Source organism: Chlamydotis macqueenii, chromosome 6 (genome assembly GCF_036417535.1).
Source record: "Chlamydotis macqueenii isolate bChlMac1 chromosome 6, bChlMac1.mat, whole genome shotgun sequence".
Lineage (NCBI taxonomy): Eukaryota > Metazoa > Chordata > Aves > Otidiformes > Otididae > Chlamydotis > Chlamydotis macqueenii.
In genome coordinates this window covers 12,967,493-12,992,644 of record NC_141561.1, presented here as the reverse complement: position 1 = coordinate 12,992,644, position 25,152 = coordinate 12,967,493, and the positions used below count along the sequence as shown (strand labels likewise).

General features: G+C 40.0%; 1 protein-coding gene across 5 annotated transcripts in view; it reads right to left on the bottom strand.

Moving 5' to 3' along the window:
• Positions 1-25,152, bottom strand: part of CLASP1 (cytoplasmic linker associated protein 1) — a 178,594-nt gene that overhangs the window by 72,024 nt on the left and 81,418 nt on the right. For all 5 annotated transcript variants that reach the window (XM_086750739.1, XM_086750735.1, XM_086750736.1 and 2 more), the window contains exons 10-22: positions 23,661-23,813; positions 22,686-22,759; positions 21,783-21,875; positions 20,331-20,476; positions 19,449-19,584; positions 18,634-18,704; positions 17,577-17,636; positions 16,857-16,934; positions 14,938-15,105; positions 14,086-14,135; positions 12,756-12,926; positions 3,766-3,873; positions 358-525 (exon numbers count right to left, since the gene is read on the bottom strand). In XM_086750739.1, the coding sequence (XP_086606865.1) occupies positions 358-525; positions 3,766-3,873; positions 12,756-12,926; positions 14,086-14,135; positions 14,938-15,105; positions 16,857-16,934; positions 17,577-17,636; positions 18,634-18,704; positions 19,449-19,584; positions 20,331-20,476; positions 21,783-21,875; positions 22,686-22,759; positions 23,661-23,813 (1,476 nt within the window). The remainder of the gene's footprint in view (positions 1-357; positions 526-3,765; positions 3,874-12,755; positions 12,927-14,085; positions 14,136-14,937; positions 15,106-16,856; positions 16,935-17,576; positions 17,637-18,633; positions 18,705-19,448; positions 19,585-20,330; positions 20,477-21,782; positions 21,876-22,685; positions 22,760-23,660; positions 23,814-25,152) is intronic.

Genomic DNA, 25,152 nt, shown 5'->3' with positions numbered 1-25,152 from the left:
TTGATTCCAACTGACTGCAAAGATTGCTCAACTCATTTCAGGACTAAGTCGTTGATGCTAAATGAGGCGTTTTTGCTGTGATGGTTATTCACGACAACTGGTTTTGCTGCCTGATCTAACACTATCGCTCATGTTGAATTTCAAACAGAAGGCATCTCATGACAACTCTAGGTCTATTTTGAAACTATAGCTCAACATGGAAAATTAAAATTTCTCTCCTACAAATCACAATCACATTAACATGCCAGCTAAAAAACTCAGAAGAACAACAGTAAAACGCAAACATGTTCCTAGTCAACAGGAAAGACCCTCTTCCGAACACGCCCATCAGGATGTCACTGCAGTGACTGTTCTTACCTAGCCCTATTCTGTTGGGACTTGTCTCTCGACTGCATCCCTGGCTCCGAGGGATCTTGCTGCGTTTCTCTGAAGATGATGGCACCGGCTGGACTCTGGATGTTCCACTGCTCAGGCCACCATAGGCGCTTGCTAACAGCTTACCCGGAGAACTAGACCGGCTACCAGCTAGAAAAGAAGCACAAATAAGAAAAAAAAAACAATTAAAAACATCCAAGATTTTTAACACTCTGATAGCAAAACTGGAATACAATCAGCTTTATCTAAGAATTTGACCCAAATCACTCAGAAAACTGAAGGGAGTGTTCTACACAGGCTTTCAAAGAAGACTGAGGGAAGTCCAAGGACAATGAACACTGACAGCAGCAACCCTGCCTATATAAACCATGCTGCCTAGCTGAGAAGACCACCAAAGCAGACACTGCTGCCTGTGAATACCCCAGCTGGCTTTACATAAGGTTGTGGAGGTGCCAGGAGCAGCCTTGCTGCAGCAGCAGGGAATTCATAGGCTGCTTCAAATCCTCACGAAGCAACACAAATTTGCCGGTGAGGAGCGCTGTGCTGCAGCAAGCTGGCTTCTGGCTCAGGTAACCCGCTGCAAGGTAGCTTAGGCACCTCGACACCACACTGCAGTAACTCAGTGAAGGAAAAATTTAAAAACATCACCATCTCAACAGCAGCAGATCAGCACAAGAAAGGGTAAACCAAGCAAGCCTGTCACATTTGTAGAGATGTTGGCTTACTTCGATCTGACTGGTTAAACCTAAGCTATTCAGCTTTCAGTTGCAGAAAATTTTTAGCACATCGAGTAATTGTCCTGTTTTATTTTCCCTTGTCTGTTTGAATAGTCCATGGCAAGTTTACATTTCTTCTAAGCCATGTTGTCTGCAACAGTCTGCTAATCAGGGTTTACTTGCATATTTACATTCCAGTTGCAGTAGGTATTTCTATCTGAAATAGTCTTGCTGTCTAACTCAACGAGCTGAATAATACTTTTTTTCTTGCTGTGGTAACTTTGGTAAGTTGTTTGAAAATTAATTAACGCAAGCTTAAAGGCAATCACAATGAACTATAAGAGATTCAAGACTCTTTTTTACTTCTTCATATACATAACAGTCATTGAAAATTTGCTGCTGATATTCCCATTCCTGACATTCAATTTATTTCCTAAAACAGCAAGGAAAAGTATATTTGAGAAGGTTGCTAGAACATACTTGGTCAAGCTCACGTTCTGAAGCAATATTCATGCTGGTTTCTTTCTGAACAGGATCTACATATCTCACAAAAATTTCAGTTCCAGATACTCTTACAACTAGCAAGAGTTAAAGACTGTTCTTCTGTCTTAATGTAAGATGACATGCAATTCTATTAATCTGATTAACAGTACCATAATACATGTACTATTTTAACTTACTTGTCCTCTCCAATTTCTTGGCCAAAGCCAAAATCAAATCATATACTCCAATACTGTATGTGGTGCTGGCTCTCCCACCCCCCGAAAAGTAAGAACATTTGTGACAGGACGCCAGTCTCACACATAAGCCCTGAAAGCCAATACTCCTCTCGGTTACACTGCTGCAATCTCACTCATGTCAGCAGGGTTGCACTGAAGTAACTGGAAGAAGAATTTAGCACCTGAGGTTTAAAATGAAGCAATGAGTCAGCTTCAACATGCAGAGTGTGTGCTTATCATGTTTGATTACTATGAGAACGCAAGATCACCTGCCATACACATTTGGATTTATGACTAAGAAAATGGGTTTTTTAAGTCTCACAGTTAGGAGAGAGTGAGGGAAGCTTAGCAGTTAAAAAATGTGAAGGAAATAATGTGAGAAAGCAAGAAATGGAAAATGTTTCTTACCACCAGCAGGATTAGCTGATCTGGATCCTTGATTATGAGGGCAGACCAAAGGACAGGCAAAAAGTGGATTAAAAGACAGCAAGACAATACAGCATTCAGCATGCGGCTTACACTATACACAACAGACAGATTTATTCACAAACATGTCACTCTAAAGCCTCTGCATAACCCAGTGAGTTAACATGCAGATGTGACTAAATTCCCCAAGGTTGATCAGCTTCTCAGCTAAACATCAACCAAGACACCCAAGTTCAGCTCTAAATTACACCCCAGTATGCAAAACTGTAACAGAGTTGTGTTCTCTGTATGGGCACAGAGAATTTGGTCCTGTAACCGTATTATAGTTCAATTTTTAAGGTATTTAACACAATGTTTGACTTCAGGATAAAGATCACATCTGGTTGGGCTAGGCTGGAATAGGGATTCAGCAAACTAGACCAAGGGAGCAGGTTCAGATGTGGCCATCCTGATGCTTCATAAGACATTCTATAAAAAATTAAACCCATAATCTTTGAAACCTTTGGATACTCAACTATTCTTTAAAAACTTCTGAGACTCGTCTCATCTGATCATTTTTCATCAAAGTAAGTTTAGGAAAAAAACATCTTTTCTGGCTTTGTATCAGTTTTAGGTTCAAAATTGAAGAAATCAATTTATATCAGCATATCAAAGCCCAAAAGCCTTCATGATCTCAATCTGAAGACTTCCATGTGGCATCATCCTGAATATAATACTTCTCTCTTCAGCTCTCCCAGCCTAACACAATGCTATTAACTGCTTCCCCATCCCTCCAGCATGACAGAGCAAAGCAGTAAGAGCATGAACAGAGAAGGACTTTTAAACAGGGGTGCAAAGCAAGACAAGTCCTCAGAACAAACATATCTTCCCACAAACCCCATCTCCTCTTACCCACAAGCTTGAAGGTCCTCAAAACAGGAGTGGTTTTCTCCCTCCTCCCAATTCCTTTTAAAGTTTGAGTGACAAAATTCTCCTTTGATACACATGACAAATACGCAACAGCACCATATGTACGGATGCCATTGGGAAAATCATGTCTTGCCAGGAAGCCAGAGAGTGCAGATGTGTCATGTGAATCAAAGCAGAACTCTTCCCCATATCTACATAAAATAGATAATGTCCTATTTTAAATTGATGCCAAATCACATTAACTTCGACAGCTCACATGTTACACAGAGAAATACAGTCACATATGCAGAAGCTTGGCAGGGCAAGAACCCAGGACAGCAGTCAGCTGCAGACACAGAGGGTGTCTCAGTGGGACCCAGTGCAAGTTTAGTCCTACACATCACAGCAACATGAAATTCTGCTGTGTAACTGGTTAAAAAAAAGCAGAAAGCAAGCTCTCACATGTGGGGCCCTATTTGCCAGCAAGAGCACACACTGTCTGAGTGGGGATTTGTTTTGTTACGTGCGCAAACATTATTTGGCAAAAGTGAGCCCAATCCTCAGCTGACACTACCAAAATTTAAGAGAAATGTATAAACTAGCTATTTGTTCTCCTCCCCCAGAAATAAAACACTTCTTACGCTGGGACTGGGAAACTACTTTAGCCCGGCTGCGGCCTCGGGTATCAGCAGGCATCGAGGTGGCGCTTGTGGCACTGCCAGAGCTCTGTCTCCTTGTACGAATCCGACCTGGAGGAACACAAAGACAATCAGATTGTTAATAGGTTTCTTCCAAATGCAGCAGCAGTGTCTAACATGCTGTTCTACACTTGCAGGGTTGCTATACACACAATTAACTAGGGTACAAAATAAAAATTTTACAGGGAGAGACAACATCTTTCATTAGAGTGGCTGAGATACAGGGAAGGGAGTGGAAACACAGCCACGGTCCACGAGTCTGAAAACTTCTTTGCTCTCTGTAATGCTATCAGCTGGTTTAATTTAAAAAAACACTACCTCTATAGCCTTTGCTTCTGTTCTACAGTCACTTCTTCACAAAGGATCAACAACAAAAATTTCAGTCTCCTAAATGCTGCTTCTTATATCAAATTATTACTTTCTGACAAGGCGATCACCCTTTCAGAGATGGACGTGACAGATGCCCCCAAAAATTCCATCACAGAGGTTTTCAGCTAGCAGTCCAGTGCTTTATATCCTCCTCTACATGCGCAGGCTGGCATGCACTCCTAGGAGAGTCTGTCAGGGCAGTCTGACTATGCTTTTATTTCAGGCTCATTGAATTTTCCCTGCTGTTTACAGATCCCTCATATTTATCCCAAGATCAGTGTAACTTTACTTGTAATGGAGAGTCCCATTTAACACAATCAACATTGTGGAAAAACAATTCTGTGTGTCTGCTCTTTCTTTAAGCAGAGAATGGATATAAAGTCTCAAAGTGTTCTTGGTCCTTTTTCTGTCCTTTCCTCATGAAAAAGCCACAGAAATTTGAGCTAGAAAAGCTTACAGGGTCATCAGTTCATCCCCTTCCTGGGGCAGGGCTGTTTCCTACAAAATGTTCTTTCCAGTGCTAAGCTTCAATTATCTGTCTCTAGTTAATGGGAAAGAAATGATAATTAAGAGCAACACAAAGAAAGCCTCCATCAGTACTTTTCAACAACTCAGTTCTCAGCCAACTCTGAAGCTATTTCTCAGGACTAATGCCAGTGCCATCCTGTATTCAGAGGATGACTTCAAGTTTCAGGCACAATAATAAAAGGAAAAAACCACAACAGGTAAAAGAAGAGTCTAGACAACTGCACCCACTGGTTATAGATATTAATCTCCTGCCCTTTGTCTCCACCATAAGTATAGAGAAATACATATAGAGAGATATACGTATCCCACTCAAAAAAAAAAAAAAAACCAAACAAACAAAAAAAACCCCAAACCACTTCACATAAGGTGCACATGCAGGACAAGACAACGGCAAGTAGCCCAGCCTGAACAGATTGAGAGCTCTGTTCTTCTCTGAGCTCTCAAAATATTCATAACATGGTCTGCAAGTTTCTGATAGACAAAGCAACAAGGAGATGTTTGAGAAGAAAGCCTAGGCTTGTTTGTACGGGAAAAGCCTAGAAGACAGCTGTACTTCACACCTCTTCACCAGTATCCAGTTATAAATAGCTCAGAAGGCAAGGTAGAGGGATCTACATTCAAACAATTGTTTGTAGAAGTGACAGAAGAAATCATGAGCACAAAACTGGGAAAATATAAACAAAACACTTTTTTAACCACTGGCTCAACTAAATAAGCTCCGAGCACATCCAGTGGGTCCAACAGTCACAAAGCTGGCTGCTAAGCTCTTCTTGCCACCAGCAAGTCTGCAGATCTCTTTCCCATAGGACATTACCTGCCCCTTACAAACGGCCAGCCTGATGCACACAGACAGCTCAATAGCTCTCTGCTGGTCCATTCCCGTTCCTCGCAAGTTTGGCACATCACAGCTACACACAGAGAAGAGTCACTGCGTGACTTGCCACAGGCGCGCACCCCAAATCCACCGCAGACCTCAAAGCAGGTATGCGTGGGGAAGGATGCAGAAGGACCTCATGCTCTTGTCAGAAGCCTCAAAGCTTCTTTTCATTTCTCACACCAGGAGGGCATCACTGGTGACAGCAGGCGTACAAAATAGTAAGAATATGAACCTGACCAATCTTAGGAATCAGCAATGGAATTAACTTACATCCTTCCAGAAGGCCAACAGAAAGCCTTGGCATTGCAGAAAGTCCTGAGGGGTAACTCAAGCTGAAATCCAACATTACAGATGTTACAGTAACAGATGGTATTAGAAAACACATATAGTGATGTGTATGGGCCAAGAATGGGTGAGCAGGGACTGATGTCTTCTCCTCTTACGCACAGGCCACTCTTAAGATCCTCAAAATTTTCCGTTCTTTGGGCAAAAACAATTTTTTTTTTTTCTTTATCAGCAGGTGACCAAGAAGGAGAAAACTGGGACAATAATAAGCTTCTCTCATCAATTCCGAGGGCTTTAAGAAAGAAAACTGAACAAAAGGGTCAAACTTAATTAACACGTGATTAGAAATAAAGAGCTCAGTCCTATTTTGAAACCTCTAAGACTCAACAGAGAAACTCCTATCAAGTTCAGTAGTTTCTGAATTAATAAAAGAATATCCAGGAACAAAATTCTGCTCCTTTTTGGACTGGTAGATGTGTACACTGATTTTGGCCTAACAGGTGTCAGAGAGAACAATGTCAGACAAGGAGTTGCTCTTGCACAGGAAAAACAGAGTCCCAAAACTGATACTGCTCCTCTCATCCTTCTAGAAAGGCTGACAAGTGTTCGAACTACAACTGCACTGGATTGCATTGTGCAAATGATAACAGGAATGGCAGAACCTGGAAATTCATGATAAAAATGATGTAATTGTACCAATACTGCGATAGCACAGTAACAGCTCACCCTAGGAGTAATTTTTCAAAGTACATGAGATAAAGTAAAACAAGATTGTAAAATAACATATCAAATAAGTTAGTCAGGCTTTTTTTTTGTTGTTAAACTCAAGCAAATGCCTCCCCTCCGAAGACTTCTGTGCTTTCAAGTGGGTTTGTTTGCACATCTAGCTCAAACTGCAGATGTAGCCATTCATATTTCATAACCATTATTCTTCTGCTCCTCTTAAAAGAATTACTGTAATCTGACAACAGCAGCACAGCAAAGAACAGAGAAAGACTGTCCCAACTAGTTTCCAAAAAACATAAAAGTATTTCCATAAAAAAGCCCTTGATCTAAATTTGACATGTGACACATGGCTGCTGGTAGAGGAAATATTTTGAAAAACTCCATATAAATGCTTTGTGTTAAGAAGCCATTTGTGTATATTTTTTTAAGGGGAGTTTAGGTTTGGTTTTGTTGGGTTTTTTTTAAGTTATTATCAGTTTTTACAACAATGAATGGATCAGAATCAACTTTGAAATGTCTAACGTGTCTAAACCTAGGAAAGTTGGATTTGGGGTTTTTTTTTGGGTTTGTCATTTTTTTTTTTTTTGTTTGGTGGGTTGTTGTGTTTTTTTTGGGGGTGTTTTGGTTTTTTGTTTGTTTAACAAATGAACAAAGAAAGACAATTGTTATAATGGTTTTATGTTACAAGAGGCTTCATCTATCAGCACAGTTCTGAGCTCTGGGAGGATGCTGCAGCATCTCCATCCCCAGTGCTCAGAACACACAAGCTTTGTTAGACCCAGCCTATACATTACACTGAAGAAAATGGCTTTCAAATAGTCCAGAAATGGTATATAACAGCTCCACAACAGAGTTTAATCAGTTCCATGCTGTGAAGAACGATACCTATAACCACACAAGTTATATAAGGAAGCATCGGGATGGTAACGGTTTCTCCATGTATCAGGTTTAGGTTACTCAGGACTGGGTTTTTTCCCTGCTTGGAGAAAAACATTCCTGAAAGAGCCTCTAGGACTCTGCTAGCTGTGACACTAAGTGACATGTGGACATCTGAGATATGCACACATCAATTGAAAACATGCTTTACATCTAAATCTGTAAACAACTTTTTATGATAACCATTGGAATGGTTTGCATGCATATTTTAGCACATGTCCAACAAATACAAGTTTAAGACCTGATTCTGCACCATAATTTCCCCCAAGAATAATTTAACCCTTACTGGAAGCCATCAACATATGATGCTTCTGGGTTTCGCACAAGAACTCGTTCCAAAGGAGAGGGCTGAGGGAACAATAATGGCACTGCCTTGCCCCGCACCAAGGACCAGCAAATCAAGGGGTGGACCAAGAGAACAAATAAGTCTACTGCCTGAGCATTTCCAGTTAAGATACCATGTTCAAACTTCTGAACCATTCCTTGAGGTCAAGGAAGAGGTTTAAGGCAAAGAAGAAAACAGCAATGGTGATTTCATAAACCTGGTGTTACTCCCAAAGCCTTTGGTAAGGCTCAAGATGTCCAACCAAACTTAGTTTCAAAAAGAGTGGTCTGCTATGTGAAAACTATAATAAACTAGATTTTACCTCCTTTCTGGTGAATGATAAAAACTACTAAAAATTGTGCCACTGGCTGGAAACTGCTGATTTTATTTTAAACTTGCCCGTTTCAGGACAGACCAGCATTTATGCTTCCCCCCTTTTGGAAGGGCTTGTCTGAAGGACTTGTCTTTATGATCAGTTTGAAAAAAGGCAGTCAGAAAACAGAAATGCTCTGAACCATTATTCTATACTGAATGTCAGCATTATGCACCTTTTATAAACACTCCTTGAAAAGTCACTTCTTGATAAAACAAGCAGAAACTTCTGTGAGGTCTCCTTTTAATCAGGTATAACATGGATTCAGGGCACACTGCTACTTGCATAGCACTAAGCTGTGAAGTGCTGATGAAGACTACAAAGTTTAGATCTTACAAGCTTTCTGCCTGCAAACTTCTTAATGAAGTTCAAGAGTTACCCATACATGAAGCGTCTGGGCAACCAAGACACAGCCTCACAGCATAGAGACAGCAGAAGACCTGCACAGATTTAAGTGGTCTATAGACTCACACTACCTTTCCATAAGGAAACGCATTTCAACAGGATTTGTCACTTGGGATGACACTAGTTAAAACCAAAAGGACTGATACTTGGCTCTTAGCTTGTATTCTTGCCACTGGTGTAACCCACTTAATCTTGCTCCTGTTTTGAGATGTCTGGCTGAAAAACAAAACAGTGAGGAGAACTGAGGGCAAAGCAGATGGGAATGGCCAAGTTCACATAACGCTGGCTCCCAGCTAAGGGGAAGGTGCAGATATTTTACACACTGTAGCTACAGAAAGCCATGATGGGAACCAGACTACAGATTTAACATCAAGTTGAACCACACAAAAAAACCACAGGGATTTGCTCTTAAACTACATACTCAAAAAAAAAAAACCAAACAACCCACAATAGGGACACGGGTGTGGATGGAATTTCTACTTCATGTTCAAAGACCATCTCTCTTGCATATACAGGTATTTCCAGAGCAAGGGGGTGTTCTTCTCTTCCCTTGTCCTCTTAATTTTCACATTTATGTCAAGAATACAAACTTTTGCTTTCCCTGGAGTTCCTGGCAAACTCTGCAAGATTAGAAAGTTGGCAGACCTTTCTCAGCCCTCATCTGTAGGACACACTGAATCCTGAACTAAGGCTAGCTCTCCCTTAACTGTCTCAACAAAGGAAAATAAAGATGAGGAGTTTCACACAGTGATTAAACTCATCCTTCAAGTGCTCTGGCTGTAGTGTGCCACGTTATAATAATCTCTGATTCTCACTCCCCCTAAAAAACCAGAATCCTACAGCAAGAGCAAAAGATGAGATACAGTATTTAACATGAGGGAGATGGCAAACTCCTTTTCTGAAAGTTCATCTCAATCTTTCCCCCAAGCAACTTGCTGGTTTCTATTACAGATTTTTACCGAATCCAACCTGCTTCCAATATAGCTGAACTGAAAAAAAAAAAAAGAAAAAAACCTAATCAAATAAAAAATCCCATCCTTTTGCATGATGACAATAAGGCATTTAATAAAATAAAGACGGAGGTATTCCAGAGGACAGTTGTTGGAACAAGGCTTCCATAAATATTATTACAGCCTAGGACAGGATTGAGATCTGCATAGGGTATTTCATAAATTAACACTGAGCTTTCAACATTTCAAAGTTAGGTCAAAAACAGAAAGGTTTGAAAACTAAAGGAAAAGGAAGACGAGAAAGAGGGTCAGTCACAACGCATAAAAAATGCTCAAGATTACAACAATCTGGGACTTTCCTCTAGCTTGTCATTGATTTAGGAAATACAAGTGTTTAGGTCAACCTTATATCCTTATCACTGACAGATCACAAAGCACACACAGTTGTTCATGATGCAGAGCCAGTTCATCTCTCAACACGAAATACAAGTTCTGAAAACAAGAAAGACTTTTCCCTTGAAATAATAAATCAATGCATCAATAATAGCACGGAACAAACACGCACACATCAACTGCACAGCAGCACTTCTGAGAACACCACATCCAAATACAAGCAGCCATCAAGGGTACAAGCACAGTCCCACCAGACAGTAACAGATCCCTTGAAAAGAGACTTGCATCAGGAAAAAAATGAGTTGGTTGGGGAGTGTGGTGTCTTCATTATGTGTAGAAGGCATTCTTGTTTCCAGCTCCTGTCTACCTCAGAAAAAGTGATTTCCCAGTGATCTTTTTTGCTTGAGAGAAATAAAGAACAAGCTTTGACAACAAGCCAGAGAAGCAGACTTGGAGCCTTCCCAAACTAGTAGGCTCGGTGTTTTTGAAAAAAAGCCTTTCCTCCAACTGTCTTAGATGTAAGCCATCTCGCTCAGACAGTTAACAACAAAAAGAGAGAGCTCAGGTTTAAAGAGGCTGACTGAATATTCCTTCCCTAGAGATCATTGTTTACTGTCCTCATTTTTCTGCCATGTGATCATCTCATTCAATTCTCTCGCTGCCCAGTCTCTTCCCGAAAGCATTTGGCAGTTGTGACCTAAGCTTTGGATGGAGAAACACAGCAAACCTTCACACATCGTGGAGCAAGAAAACACAAGCCCTGTGTTGGATTTTTTAGGTTCGGTTTTGGTTTTTTTATCTGTGCTCAGGTCACCTTCAACCAAAAGCAGTGCTTTAAACAGAGACCCACATACAGCTTTGTGATCAGAAGTCAAGTTATAAAAGCAGACTCGTGCCCATCAGTGGGGAGGAGCTTGAAGAGAAAGTGAAGAATACCCCATGGCATCAAAATGAGCAGGACAACCATGCAACACTTCATGCAGGTCACCAGTGAACATGGATGAGAACCAGATAACACTTTGAGAACAGAAACCAGGTAGGGTGGTACAACTGTGGACACCTCAGTTACACAGAGATACTGCTTACCCTCGGTTTTAGTGGTAGTACCATCTTTAGGCAAATTAAAAAAAAAAAATAAGGAAAGGGTTAACAGGGAAAATTAGTAACATCAACAGAAGTGGGCACTATATATTAGCTATAGAAATATGGAAAAAAAAATTAATACAATTAAAGAAATGAAAAAAGTTAGACTGAGCAGCAAATCAAAGCTTGATGTATATCTGAAGAACATGCTTGCAGGTTTTCCTTCCTGTGAACCAACCTTTGCCAAACTCCATTGTCTTTGCTTGCCTCACCAAGTTTCTCATAGGAACGTGCAGGTGACAAGCGTCCCTACTAGCTCAAAAGGAAGCAGGCTCCTTCAGGAGTAGCCGTGTTTGCAACACTTAGTGCATTTGCTGCTTTTCTCCTTCAGTCTGTTTTAAGAGCAAGACTGTTTTCAGTCTCCCAGCTTCAAGGACCAAGCCAACTGTAGTAGATACTTCCTCCCTGCATCTGTTCTTCCTGATGACATGGATTATTCAAAAGAAGCCAGTGCACAGTGTGACTGAAAAATGGCTGCATCTGTAAACTTGAAAGCATGCTATTATGCGATCAACTTCAAATTCTGTGTTATGTTTTCTCTGCAACGTATCTAAATCTTGAACCAAGTAAGAACAATTTAAATCAGAGTAAGAATTCAACTTCTGAACCAAATACAACCAACAAATTTAAGCCAAGGAAAAATGTTTCAGATATGAAAGAAACCTGCCTACAAAAGGAATCTATAGAAACCATCCCTATATAATTCACCAAGCCTGTTTTACAGGCTAAAGACCAATTCCCTTTCAGTAAGGAGAAGCAACTTGTCAACTGACTCAGTCAAGACAATCTACGCAGCTTAAGTCAAGATCACAGATTTCTGATTTTTCTTCCTGTTGTAAAAGTAAATCAATGAAGAGTCTGCAATTAGTCTAGCATGAAACCAGCAGAATAAGAAACTAGCTCAGATGATCAGCTCTGCTTACAACTGAGTTGAAGCTCTGCAAAGATGGTGTCAATCACCGCCTTGCATTTCCTCCTCCATGCCTCCTTCAACGGCATCTCCAGGAGAGAAAGATCAAATGCAAACTTTGTTGTAAGAAACCCTGGGGCACCTGAAAGTGATATACGATGCTTTGAGAGAAAAATACGACGTGACTATAATCCAAAAAGAGTTAGCATAAGGAACAGATACTTATATCCAGTGTGGTGAAATGGGAAGGTCAACTTCAGTTTGCTTCTACATCTTTCTCTTTTGTAAAACAGAAAGCGATCAAACTCAACTAAGATGTACTATTGAAAGCATAAAACAACTCATGGAAACCAGTTTCAGGAAATGAGGGAAGGAAGAGAAGGGAAAGAGACACGGGGAAATGTCAAAAGGAACTGAGCAGTATTTCCCTCAGCAACATCCCAGAATCAGAATAAGATTTGCTTTTCCACAGAAAGAAGAGTGAGGCGCAGAGTATTAAACAATTCAAAACCTAAGAAGTTACTTCAAGTCAGTTCTGTTGCAAATTTTTTCCTTAATCCCAAAGGACAAGAGATTGCACGCTGATCTTGGAGAGCTGGTAACTATCTCAGAGATGTTCTTCTACTTAGAGTTTAATATTCAAATAAAACTACCAGGCCCTTTCTGCTAGTAAAGAAAGCTAACTGCAAGAGTAGAAGAACATGTAGATTTACCTAGTGATGCGTATGAGCCTGGGGGCAAGGCTGCAGCAGAACTGAACGGGGTGGATGCTCCAGAAGACGTCACTTTTGACTTGGCACTAGCTGCTGCATTCACATCGACGTCACTGCGGGATCGCTGCAGAGATCCTGGTGTTGACACAGATTTTGTACTTACTGTAGATGCTGCAGATGGGAGTGGGAGATCCAGAATAAAGAAGATTAATTTTTTGAGCTGTGTGCTTCAGAGAGCCTGACAAGCAGTTTAATGTACTACTTTTAACGCTGGCACTGAAAAACCTCAACTAAGAATGCTTTATCAGGGCAATGTGGGCTTCCCCACACTGCCTGCAAAGATATTTTAATGCTGACCTGATGCTGCCTTTAAGAACTTTATCAGACACTAACCTAAATGCTGAGATCAAAAAGGCTGCCAGCCCAGTAATAAAGAAATTTCTAACAGAACCTGGATGGGAAAGTTCAAGCACAGTACCCATCACCAGCCCGTGAGTTGCTGGTCAAAACAGACTTGCAGGTCCTTCAGTCTAGGTTCTACTAACTTCCTTCCCAACACCTTATCTTCTCATGAAGACTGCTACTCCCATCATTTGTTGATGCTTACCCTCTTAAGCATGAAGCTTGTCTATTCAGCTGCAAGCAAACATACATTTGTGTGCACAATCAAGTAGTTTCCACACCAATATCTCCTTGAATCAAGTGTCTCAGTAGGGTGCAGTATATACACAAACCAGCAGAACCCAATCTTGGTCAGGTGTAGAAGGCAGCTTATCTTCTACCAACAAAGTTTCATCTGTTATATTCTGTATTAAAATTTACTATTTAGATTACCATATGCATTTTACTTAGAACAGGAAAGCTGCCCCTAAATATTCCATCTAATAGTAAAAACAGATTAGCAACAAGATGGAATTTAACACTGTAGGACTTGTCTGCAGCCGATGCCTCCAGCAAGTGCTGAAACCACAGAAAATGACAGAAAATTGTAAAGCTGAATGCACCATTAGACTATGTAGTTGTATGTCTTAGCATCAGCAGTTTATTCCAGCTACTGCACAGCTAAACATATCTTGGCTACAATTTTCAAGGCTTTTTAGCCTTCCTTCAGGTGCAAGCAATTAGATTTACAGACTTTCAAAAGCAGCAGCTGATGCACACAATGTGGTGTACAACCCAAAACTAAGAAAAAAAATTTACATAGTAGGTTGCCATTTTAAGGAGCAATAGTGATGAAAGCTGTTCCTTGCATATTATAATGTCTGAAACGATTGTTCTAATTCATCACAAGTCCTCAGCAACACCCAAGCACACCTCTAGATGTTCTCACCTCTAGATGTAGTACTTCCAGTAGGACTTCTTTTGGCAGACAATGGACGGCTAGAAGTTAATAAAAATATTCATTAAAATGAAACTGGTATTTCACAGTCATCCATAACAGTGCCACTCTGTTCCCTCAGTACACAACTGAGTTAATAGCAAGTTATTTATATACAGGAATAGACTAACAAAGCTTGTTTAAGAAGAAATACAGCACCACCATGAAATTCTTTACAAAAGCACTAAAGAAAAAAATCAGCATGTACATTATTTGAGTAAGAAGAGATTTTTAAGAACACTTTTTGCAGATTTAACAAGTTACACCAATAATTTATGGATATTTTTCATATAGCTGTAACAATTATATTGCAGACATGTGGATTTTAAGTTGACTGTACCTCTAGAGAAGGTAAAATACATACATTCAACAGAAGAGTTACATCTTGATTTTGCAGTTACAACTCAAATGTAGTCTAGTCTTTTTTTTTTTTTTTTCCTCTTATATGGAAAGAGTCAGACTTAAACTTCTAGGATTAATGCCAAACACAGGATTTCAATCCAAGCATTGTTTTAAGCACACCTGGAAGGAATGACTAACAGTATCTGCTGAGAAAAAAAAAAAGGCTTCCTAGAAAATTATTTATGGAGTCAAGATAATGATTTTTTTTTTAAGTCAGTAATGGGTTTTGCTGGTTTTCTATTTTAATACAATGTTAGCAAAAAAAAAAAAAAAATTGGGAATAACCAAGCGTTGAGGCCAAATGATGACCAGATGAGACAAAGCAATGTCATAGCTCCCCTCAATTCAATGGAGCTACGTGCAGTTGTTTAAATCAAGAGGCAGTGACATCGAAGGACTCACTTGAGACTCTCCTGGGAGCTGGAGGAGGAGCGATCCGACTGGGGCAAGGACACAATGCTGTCAGAGTTCTTCAAATGCGACTGCAGGGCCTTCTGGTATGAAGACTCCAAGGTGTGGTACAAATGCTCTGCCTCTCTGCTGAAGTGACTGTGGAAACCCCAATAACACCTGGAAGCAAGGCACAATACTGTGAACATTTCCTGTTTTAGGGGGCACGGGAGCACAGGTAGAGCGAGTCAGAGCCCTTTTCAGTACTGGCATTAGTGGGCTCATTAGCTTGGTCATTTCAGCCATCTACTGCCCCTATGACACACTTAAGACATATCACTTTCTTCAAACAGCCACACAGAAGACAAACCAAATTAAAATAAGAAGAGAGGAATGCACCATTTGGTGTGTTCTTACAAAAACAGGTAGTCAGAAAAACTTTATTACAGAAGAAATATTCATCCCTCTGGCTGTCTACTACACTTGGGAAACAGTAGGCCCACCAGACTGACACTAGATCAGGACTGGGTGCTCGATTGCTACTTCAAAAATATGCCAAAAGCAGAACACACATGCATGGGCCTGATTCAGGAAAGCACCAGCTGCTGTTGTTTTCTTCCTTCAGTTTAACAAACAGCTCTTCTACAATGCCACAGAGGGAAATCTTCTGTACTGAACTGAGGCTGTTGACTGTCTTTTTGGGAAGAAATCACAGGGAAAAGGAAAGAGATGCTCCCATAGACTTTCAATCAGTGCCATGCTGAAAATAAAAGAGCATTTTAAGACGAGGGAAGAATTCGGCTCTGGTCCAAATCTCCTGGCTGAAGGTTAAACACTATTCACTCTCATCACAAAGGAGATGAAGACTCTCAGCACTTTTTAGGGGGCAACTAATGGGCAGTTCAAGAGTAAGACCATTAGCTCAAATGAATCAAGAACTGTTTGTGTGTAACAGTCGGTCTTCAGAGCTTCAGAGAAGTTACATGCATTCTCACAACACCAGAAGGAAACAAATTTTTGTCTTACAATCAGCCACACTTAATTAACAAACATGAGAAGAGAGAATTAAGCATGCTCTCTGAAGCCTCCTGCCATTCTCTTTGCTGCCTATTCAGTTTAACTAGTCACCTGCTGTGAAGTTTCAGTGTCTACTGTATTTTTCAGTGCTGGACACATTCCCTTCCAAAAGGATGGAAACAGTCCCACTGTGAAACATCTCTGCTTACAACACAGTATTTAGATTAATAAAATTTATTGTTCACTGACTTTGTTTTACAGTATCCTCTTTCTGAAGAAAAATGTTCCTGTAGTGTTCTGAAGAGCACGATCTTAGTATATCAGCATACTACCGTAAGTACAAACACATTAATGGAAATGCAAGAGATCTCCAGCAGAAGTTGCAAATATTAAAGTTTCCTTTAGATACACACAAATATATTATTTTAATGTCATAAAATATTTCCTTAATTTAGGATACCATTTAGCAGTGTACTAGCACAAGGACTTTTGTTTCAAGGGTAGTAAATAACCAAGTCTTGTATACAGGCCAAAAAGAAAAGAAAAAATACATTAGAAATAATAGTATTTTTGTACTAAATAGAAGAAGTATCAGTTAACTGCTAGCAACTGAAACATCAAAAAGAAAGAAGAGGTTACTAGATCTCAACTCTAGACACTTGACCAACTCAGGTAGGCATTTTACCTGCGCAGACAGATAAAAGACAATAAAATATTAGAAGAACAAGGTGAAACAAGCACCACTAGATGTGATACATATACGACTCAGCCCTACGCGATCACCTCATATGACATCTCCTGCTGAAGTACACACTCCCACTGAAGCCAAGGGAACATCCAATACCATTGACTGACAACACAATAGGGGCAAAGAAGGGGAGGAAGAAAAGACCCCAGCAACAGCTTCCACTTACTTTCTTGCCTCTATCCTGGCTTCAGAGTCTGCATCATGAATTCCCTTCTTTATCGTTTCAGCTAATACTGATATGTGTCTGAAATAAGAAGGAAAACATTATCCAGCAGTCCAGAGAGATGTGCCACATTTATAAACAAATGACTAATTTGATTTTGCCAAGAACAAAGAGTTCATCACATCTTCCCATTTCTATGTAACATCCTTTAGAGTCTTTATCTATTTACTCTTACAAGTCAGCTTTATTTCACCCACATCGCTGCCTAGAAAAAAACCAAGCAGCATTCTTCATACACCAGTCTTTAGTTAGGTATTGAAACTGCCTGGATGTAAAACCACTCTCTTAACTCTTAAACAGTCTTGTGCAGTCTAGGTCTAAGGAAATTGTATTCTACTCTTCTCCCAAAACTAGTTTCACTGTTCATTAGTTTTAAGTACTGCAGAAGTCTCAGAATCTCCTGACAGACATGCAGTAGCCTTCCCACCATCCCACTTCAGGGTGCAAAAGGAAAAAAAAAAAAAAAAAAATTCTGTTGAGTTCAGGGATTCCCTCTGCCAAAACTACGAGGATGAATGTGTGTGCACATACACATGTGCTTTTTCTTGTGGCAAAAATATCTCTACTACAGTTACCTGATATAATCTCACCTCTTCTTTCTCCAGAATTAACCTCCCCAGACATAAGTAGGAGAGAATTAACCCACTCATTTTCAGAGCTTACCTTTCTAGAGAGTGTGTTTGCCACTCCTGCAACAGCAAGTCTAAAAATTCAAAACAGCGCCTGAGAGAAGAAAGAGAAGTAGTCTTGAGTTCTCTGCATTAACAGAGGCACATTGACTTTGCCATATTTGCCTCTAAACAACAGCTATCTTTGTTATGAATCTTTTTGGGACATGAAAATTCAGGAATGACCCCCATAAAAACATCAGCATCTCTACAAACACCATCAATAAACAGTCTGAAGTAGTAACCGGAGGCATCATCCTACAGAGAAGTCTGCAGACAGCTTGACATAAAACAATCCAGAAAGTCCACTTTTTCATTAAAAAGGATTCAGACCCAGAAGATCCAGACCAAAGCTACTTTGTACCTGGTAGTTCAGGCTTCACACAGAAACTTCACATCTAGCTTCGTGTGGAGACAGACCTTTTCAACTTTAATCTCCCTTCCACATTTCAAGAAACTAGGGCACATGTAGGCTGTTATTTGTTCAAGGTTTGTCACCAAATTCAGCAGCCACAAAGCCCTTCTTTTTGTCTAACAAGGACAGAACGAGACAGAAGAGAACGAGCTAATCTACACAGCCCAGGCAAGAGTCTCGCAGTGAGGCAGTGGACTGAAGCATACTTAGATTTTAAGTGCAGAGAGCACATCCAGTGCAACTTCCAGATGACACCATAACAGAACACTACATGTGCTGACTGGCTCAAAAAAAAAAAATTGTCACTATAACAGCTAGTAGTGGGGAATAGGAACATGTCTGTAAAAAAACCAAAATAACATGACATTATTATAACAACATGGAAGCACAAAGATTAGTTTAAAAAAACATTCCTTTGCAGAAAAGTGCATTTTCTCTGCAGTGCTGCAGCTTATGTAAGATAGCTGACTTTGAATTAGATCCCAGCTCATGGCAGAGAATGAGATGCATTCTTTACTATATGTGTATATCAACCCTTTTCATGAACAAAAACAAATATATGAATGAATGTTATCAGGAAGTACATGTGAACATATTTACCGATAAAAAAGAGAATAAATTCAAACTACATGCTTACCTTCTAACTGCAACAGACTTGGAGGTACAGTTACTGGTTATGATAGGTATTAATCGAGGGATGTGCGTATGCTAGGAAAAAAAAAAAAAAAAAACCACCACAAAATCAGTAAGAAATCTTTACATCACAGTTCCACAAAACACAAGGCCATCTCCCTCAGTCACCTCAGCCCAGTATGGAGATATATTCATTTTTGTTCAATTGTTATTAAAAACAGAATTGTTAAATAAAGGAATACTAACAGATATGGACAGATAAAATAAAAAATATTTTAATAAAAGTATCTGTTAAAATAAATTTAACAGCTATTTTATTTTTTTCTATAATGACAGGCTCCAGTGAGTCAAGAAGTTGAAATCACTGCAAGAGGATCTTAACCGTCAGTGGTGACGATGTGAGAGGTACCAGGCTATCTACAGTTTCCCCAATAAATCACTAGGCAGAAGTCACCTCCGTGACCTAATGGTTTTAGGAAACGTGCACTGTTCGTCAGGAGTTTTAGAGCATATTTAAGAGGATGAGTCTGTCCTGCAAAGCAGGTTTAAAATCCATTCAAAGAAAAAAGTTTGGTCAGGTCTTAGAGGGATGGAAATATATTACTCTGCAAAGAATCATTTTTCCTACTATCTTGGCAGGGCTTAATGATCATCATCTACACAAGGCTGCATGATGTCTGAGACAGCCAAGCCCAGCACAATGAGAAAAGCAGATTAGGCACTTAAACTAATTTTCAGTGCAGCAGCATTCACTTTTTTCTCAGAAATTCTCACGGTATTTGGAAATTACAACATTGCTCTCTTTTGATGTATACTTACTCTAATGATCAATCTAACTGCTACAACACCAGAAGTGGCCATGACTTTGGCACTATTCGGAATTAGATTAAAAATTGTTGGCATGATGGCTTCTGCCCCATGGTCAAACTTGTTTCCCAGAACTGATGACAAATGCCTGAAAAACAGAATGAAGTCATGCTGGTAAGTGTGCTGAGGATTCAGAGAGTCAGACTTCCACAGAACATCTGACATAAGCACATCTGACATCTCAATCTTTGCAACTGTCATCTCCTCTCCAACTCCAAAAGACAGAACAGCATGTTTCAAAATACAATTCCTTTACTTTCATTTCAAACTTATGTTCTATGTTCATCTGAACTCTGAGAAACAGTAAGTTCAGCATAAAATAAAGTAACCAACACAGCTGAAATTTTATTATCAAACAGGATCATGCTGAAAGAATGTGTTTTTCTGAACTTGGTTTGTATTAGTTTCTCTAAAACTGCCTGTTTTGTCTCAATATGCACAAATTTCAAAAGAGCTGTTAGAAACACTGCAGCATCCTTTTTCTTGAAGCATTTCACAAAGGATAAACCATCAAAACTAGCTCAGTTTGAACCCTAACAAAATATATGCATTTTCAACTTTATTGTTCAATCTTTCCCTCCTCGATGCATGAATGCATGGCTTGCTCATTCATCCAGCATTTCACAAATGAGCATCGTTTAAAACTCAAGAATGCAGTCTGGCACTACAATTAGTAGCCTACATGGGTGTGGTTTTAAACAGCTGTAGCAAAATCACATTCTACCTGTAACTTTGTTCTACGAGCAGCACAAGTTACATCCTAAATGTGTTTTAACCAGTGTCTGTTCCTTTTTTCCACATCATATTTCAAGCACATTTAGAAAGTAAACTTACCCCAATGTGATACAAGCTTCTCGCACTACTTGAGACCGTAGGTCTTTAGCAGATAATTTAAATGCCCCATCCAGAAGTCTTAAGTGTTGGAAGAAGTTATCATATTCTGCAGCTCCAGCCAAAAGTAAGGAGCGGATCTTTTTCAGCTGTTAGCATCATAAAAGAAAGCAGTGATTGTTATTGAGGAATATATGGACAGTCATATTCAGGGCTGCTATTTGGTTTCCAGAGTCCTTGTACAACAGTTCCTCAACACGCATTGAGAAACTCCATTCTTAAAGCCCAAGTAATTTCATTATTTCAGATTTTATATTTAACTCACAGGTTAACATACTAAAATACGGTTAACATAATAAAATAAACACCCTGTTATAGGAATCCAGAAGCGTTGCATAGAGCTACTCAAACTGTATTGTTGATAACCCAAATATTTTTTTAAGCCAAAAGATAGCTTGAAGGTGCTCCTCAATTCCCCTTTGAAACCACCTATCTACAACAGCTTCTAACGCTTAGGTTCTCTCACAGCTAGCTATTGTATTAAAAAGATGACTTGACTTGAAGGGCATGGCTCATATTCAGATCTAAGTAATACTGACATATCTAGAATCTGTCCACTGACTTCATTAAAATAATTATCTGCCTCTAATAGAAGTGGAACCCTGACCTCATCAAGATGGAAAGTTTTCTATTAATATTACAGGGACCATCATTTAATCCTACAGACATTCTTCTGGACACCTTCACAGGCCCTCATGTACACTAATGCATCTGTACAGTGCTTCAATTTAAGTTCACTGTTACTCAGTACAGCAAACAACAAAAATAAAACCTGAAGTAAGCTGAATCAGCACTGTTTGCCACTAAGATATGCAATACAGGGTTTGGCAGACATGTCAAAGTTGCTACATGAGTGACAAAAACCTAGTGTAGACAAGATCATCATCTATTCATGTCATGAAAACACAGCTCACTTCAGTAAATAAAACTCAATCTTGGCATGCATATAACATCTGATTTTCCACAGTCATACTTATTTATTCAAAACCTAAATGTGTAAATTCTTCCTGAATTCTTTTACATCTCTCTTTTTGCAACAGTATGAATAAGTTCTCTATGAGCAAAGCAACTTTCTCCCTCATCAGGAAGTTTTAAGATATTCTGAATACCGCTTTTGACATTTTGATTTCAGTATCTGCCAGCAAGTTTCTAGCTTTACATCTGGGTTTGCTGCATGGCATCCAGTTCAACCTGATGCTGTCTCTTGTGTATCAAATAGCATTCTTCCTCACAAGGAAATGTTTCCTCCAAACTTGGGGGAATATAACAGATGCTCACCACTTAAACTACATTCTAGTCTTAATCTGAGGTTCTCCCACTACCCTCTTCATGGGATTAAGCTCAGTGCAACAAAAACTTAAATTAATACAGTTCATATCCAAGTTCACTACTTACCGCAGAAACTCTCTGCTCCCAGTCGTGTTTATCATCTGACAGTATCTCTCTTATTTTGTTTATGGATTCTTCAAGATCCCGGCTGGAATAAATCTGCAATTTTAAATACAGAGTAGCACCAGAATGCAAGATTTATACCAAAATATCAGACCACTTCCCAACTACATTCTTAGGGTCCTTTGCTCCTCAGTGCTTAAGTGTCATGTGCTGGCCTTGGACACAACCGGCTCTGCATAATGCAAGGAATTTACATCCATTTCCTGCAATGAAAAATTACTAAACGATCACAAGATGATTAAAGGATCATCTTTTATTATTTTACTATATTTTCCCAATTTTAAGCAGAATTTCTGCAGCTGCTAGTGGCTATATTAGTGAAGATCTACAGAAGATCATGAATGGATACAGATTCAGCTGTCCCAGAAATAAAGCTCTGGCGAAGGAGAGGGGAAACACGACACGTCTGAGCTATCCAGCAAACATGCTCTACCCAGTTGTTGCACTTAAAACAGCAGCAATCTCTGAGACACAAGTCACCTTTCCGTTCCCAAGGGGTACTGGGGGTACAGATGAAACGTAGAGAGGTTTCTGCTGACATAAGTTTTTGTTTGACCAGACTGCACTGTGCAGCATGCACGTTCAGTTCCAGCTCCATGTCCCCTCCTGTAATACTTCTGTTGCAACCCTCCCACCCCCACTCCCTCCACTTCCAAGGGTTTCACACAAACTACTGACAGATACCACCACCATTTAAAAGTTGTCTCTCTCCAGCTCCCAATTTGTCTTCCCCTTAAAGAAGATTTGCCCACATCACAATGAAGCACAGCTTGCCAGTGATTAGGACTAGATCCTACATCCATCTTCTGCTTTTCAGTGCTGTGTGTTTTAACACGTAATTCTTACCTGAACCGTTGGGACATCTTCAAATGCCTTAATGAAGTCTTCTTCATCCACAGCACCTGCTCCTTCTTTGGCTGCTGACATACAAATGAAAAAGCCTTATCAATCTTCTTATCAACAAGAGAATCAAATAAGAAACCACCAATTATCAAGGCACCTAATCAGGAGAAAGTTCACTATCCATGCAGCCTCAGAGGGCTGCAGAAGTAATGAAAGCAGAGACAGGGAAATTCAGTGCCAGGCACAGACTAGACATTCACAGCATCCTTCAGCTCCTAGACACAGAGGGCACATTGGAGAAGTCATTACAGTAGTCACTGAACAGCTAGGGGACATAGTGTGAAAGATTAAAGGGAATATTTACTTTAATTATTCGCAAGATTTTATTCCAAAGGATTTAATCCTACTTATAATAGGTGAAGGTGCAGATCTGACAGGTGCACAAACAGACAAATGATAAGAAAGATAAAAAGTCTCCGGAATACTAATCAGATTAGAGACTGTCTGATATAGGGAACTTTGCCCATTTCTCTAGGTCACATGTAGAATTATTGCTCACATTCAGAACTACTGCTCAGTTTTCCTCAGAAGAAAGCCAACCCATCAGTTTTAGATTGCATGGGCTGAAGTTCAGCACGTAGCTGTAAGCAGCCTGCCTCAGCTAAACAGTTGCAGCTATAAAGGCAAAACTCTACACACTGCAACACCGACGTGATTTACTTGTAGCCCTCAGTGCACAACTGTACAGGTCCAACCTTCCACAAATGCGAAACGCATTATAGGGATGTGAGGACTGCTTGGAAATTCATCCTACCAAAGTTCAGTTGCGGCATGCAAACAATGTACATGTGATGATTTCATAGGGAAAAATTTGTTACTGGATCCTGGGAGCCAGTTTGGAAGTCCTTGCAATAAGCTCAAGCATGAACACTACAAATACTTCACATAAAGGTCAATTCATCTGTGCTATCGGCTTACTCGAAGACTTGGAGCCCAGAGCTGCAGACGCAAGTCTGCGGGTAGTTCCCATCCCAACTCTGCGCGAGTTTGCGGGGGCCTTTGAAGATGTAGAGGAGCTAGCTGAGGAAGGTCTGTTCCCATCCACAGAGTCTTCATCATCAAAAATTTTATCTGCCAAAAAAAGCACACACTTATAAGTCTGATGAAGCAAAGGGATGACCAAGGAACACGTCCACATGATGGCAAACAAGCTGCATGTTCAGGTCTGCTCTGCCAGCTCTTCTCTCAGCAGTGTCTTCATGCTAGAAATCGGGTTATTCACGAATGACCACCAGGCCACTGAACCCAATCCTCAATCCTTTGCTATTAAAGGCACTATGTTATAAATCCTGTCAATGAATGCATTCAGACAAAAAGAATCAACATCAAACCTACAGCAGAAAGATGCACGCCACAGATAATACCTGGGGTGTCTACAGTCTACATCTCTGATGTTTATGCCTCCAAGAGCTATTTTGCTACGGTTTTGTGCCTGTAATGAAACCAAGACCATGAGCAAATCCAAGATTCAAGTGTGGCAGGGATCAGGCAGCACAGGATGCCCCCATCACACCCTGCTAACTGCCTGCACCAATCAAGAATAAAGAGGGTAACCCACAAAAGATCACAAGGCAACACCCATACTGTTGATAAACCACAGACCATTAATCACAGACTCATCCAGAGCTACAAATCCACTTTAACTTTTTAAATAATCACCCAAGATTCTTGGTTACCTCAAATTCATAAAAATCATAAGTACAAGCTGTATTAAAACTTACTGAACCCTCTGTGTACATCCAAAGGGAACTGGAGCCTCCACCTCCAAACGTGAACATAAATTAACTTTAAATTAATTACAGTCACTTGGATTCTCAGTCAAGCTCACTTCAATTCCAAAGGAGTGCTTATATTGCAGTTTCACACAGATTAGCTAATCCACTTTAAAAAACGGCCTTAGGTTGAAAGGTGTCAAAGTGTCTGGACAGCTGATCTAGATGGTGCACATTATTTATTGAGGCCAGAAATCCCACCTCAGTCCCCATCACTTAGCTCCTCCATACTAACACTTCATTCAAGATTTGAAACTGGCTTCATGTCCACCCCTCTCCAACAGTCCTAGGTACACATCTGCTCTTCACCGGTTCAGGAACATTTCCTCTGCAAAATTGCACTTGGCAAAAACTCAGGCAGGTGCCTAATCCATCCCTATGCAGGAAACCACTTGGGAATATCTAGTAACAAATACGTGCTCCTAGTTAGACACTAATGAGTGAAATTCAATACAGGTTGAGCATTTTGAAAATAAGAAAATAAATCGGTAACAGTAAAGACATATTCTAGGGAAGTAAAAGAACAGAAAGAAAGGCCTGTAACATCCTCATCCCAACAGTCTCAAGGAGTTTTCCCTGCCCTAAGTGGTATTGGCTTATTAGCAGCTGGGCACAGAAATGTCACAAATCATCTAAAA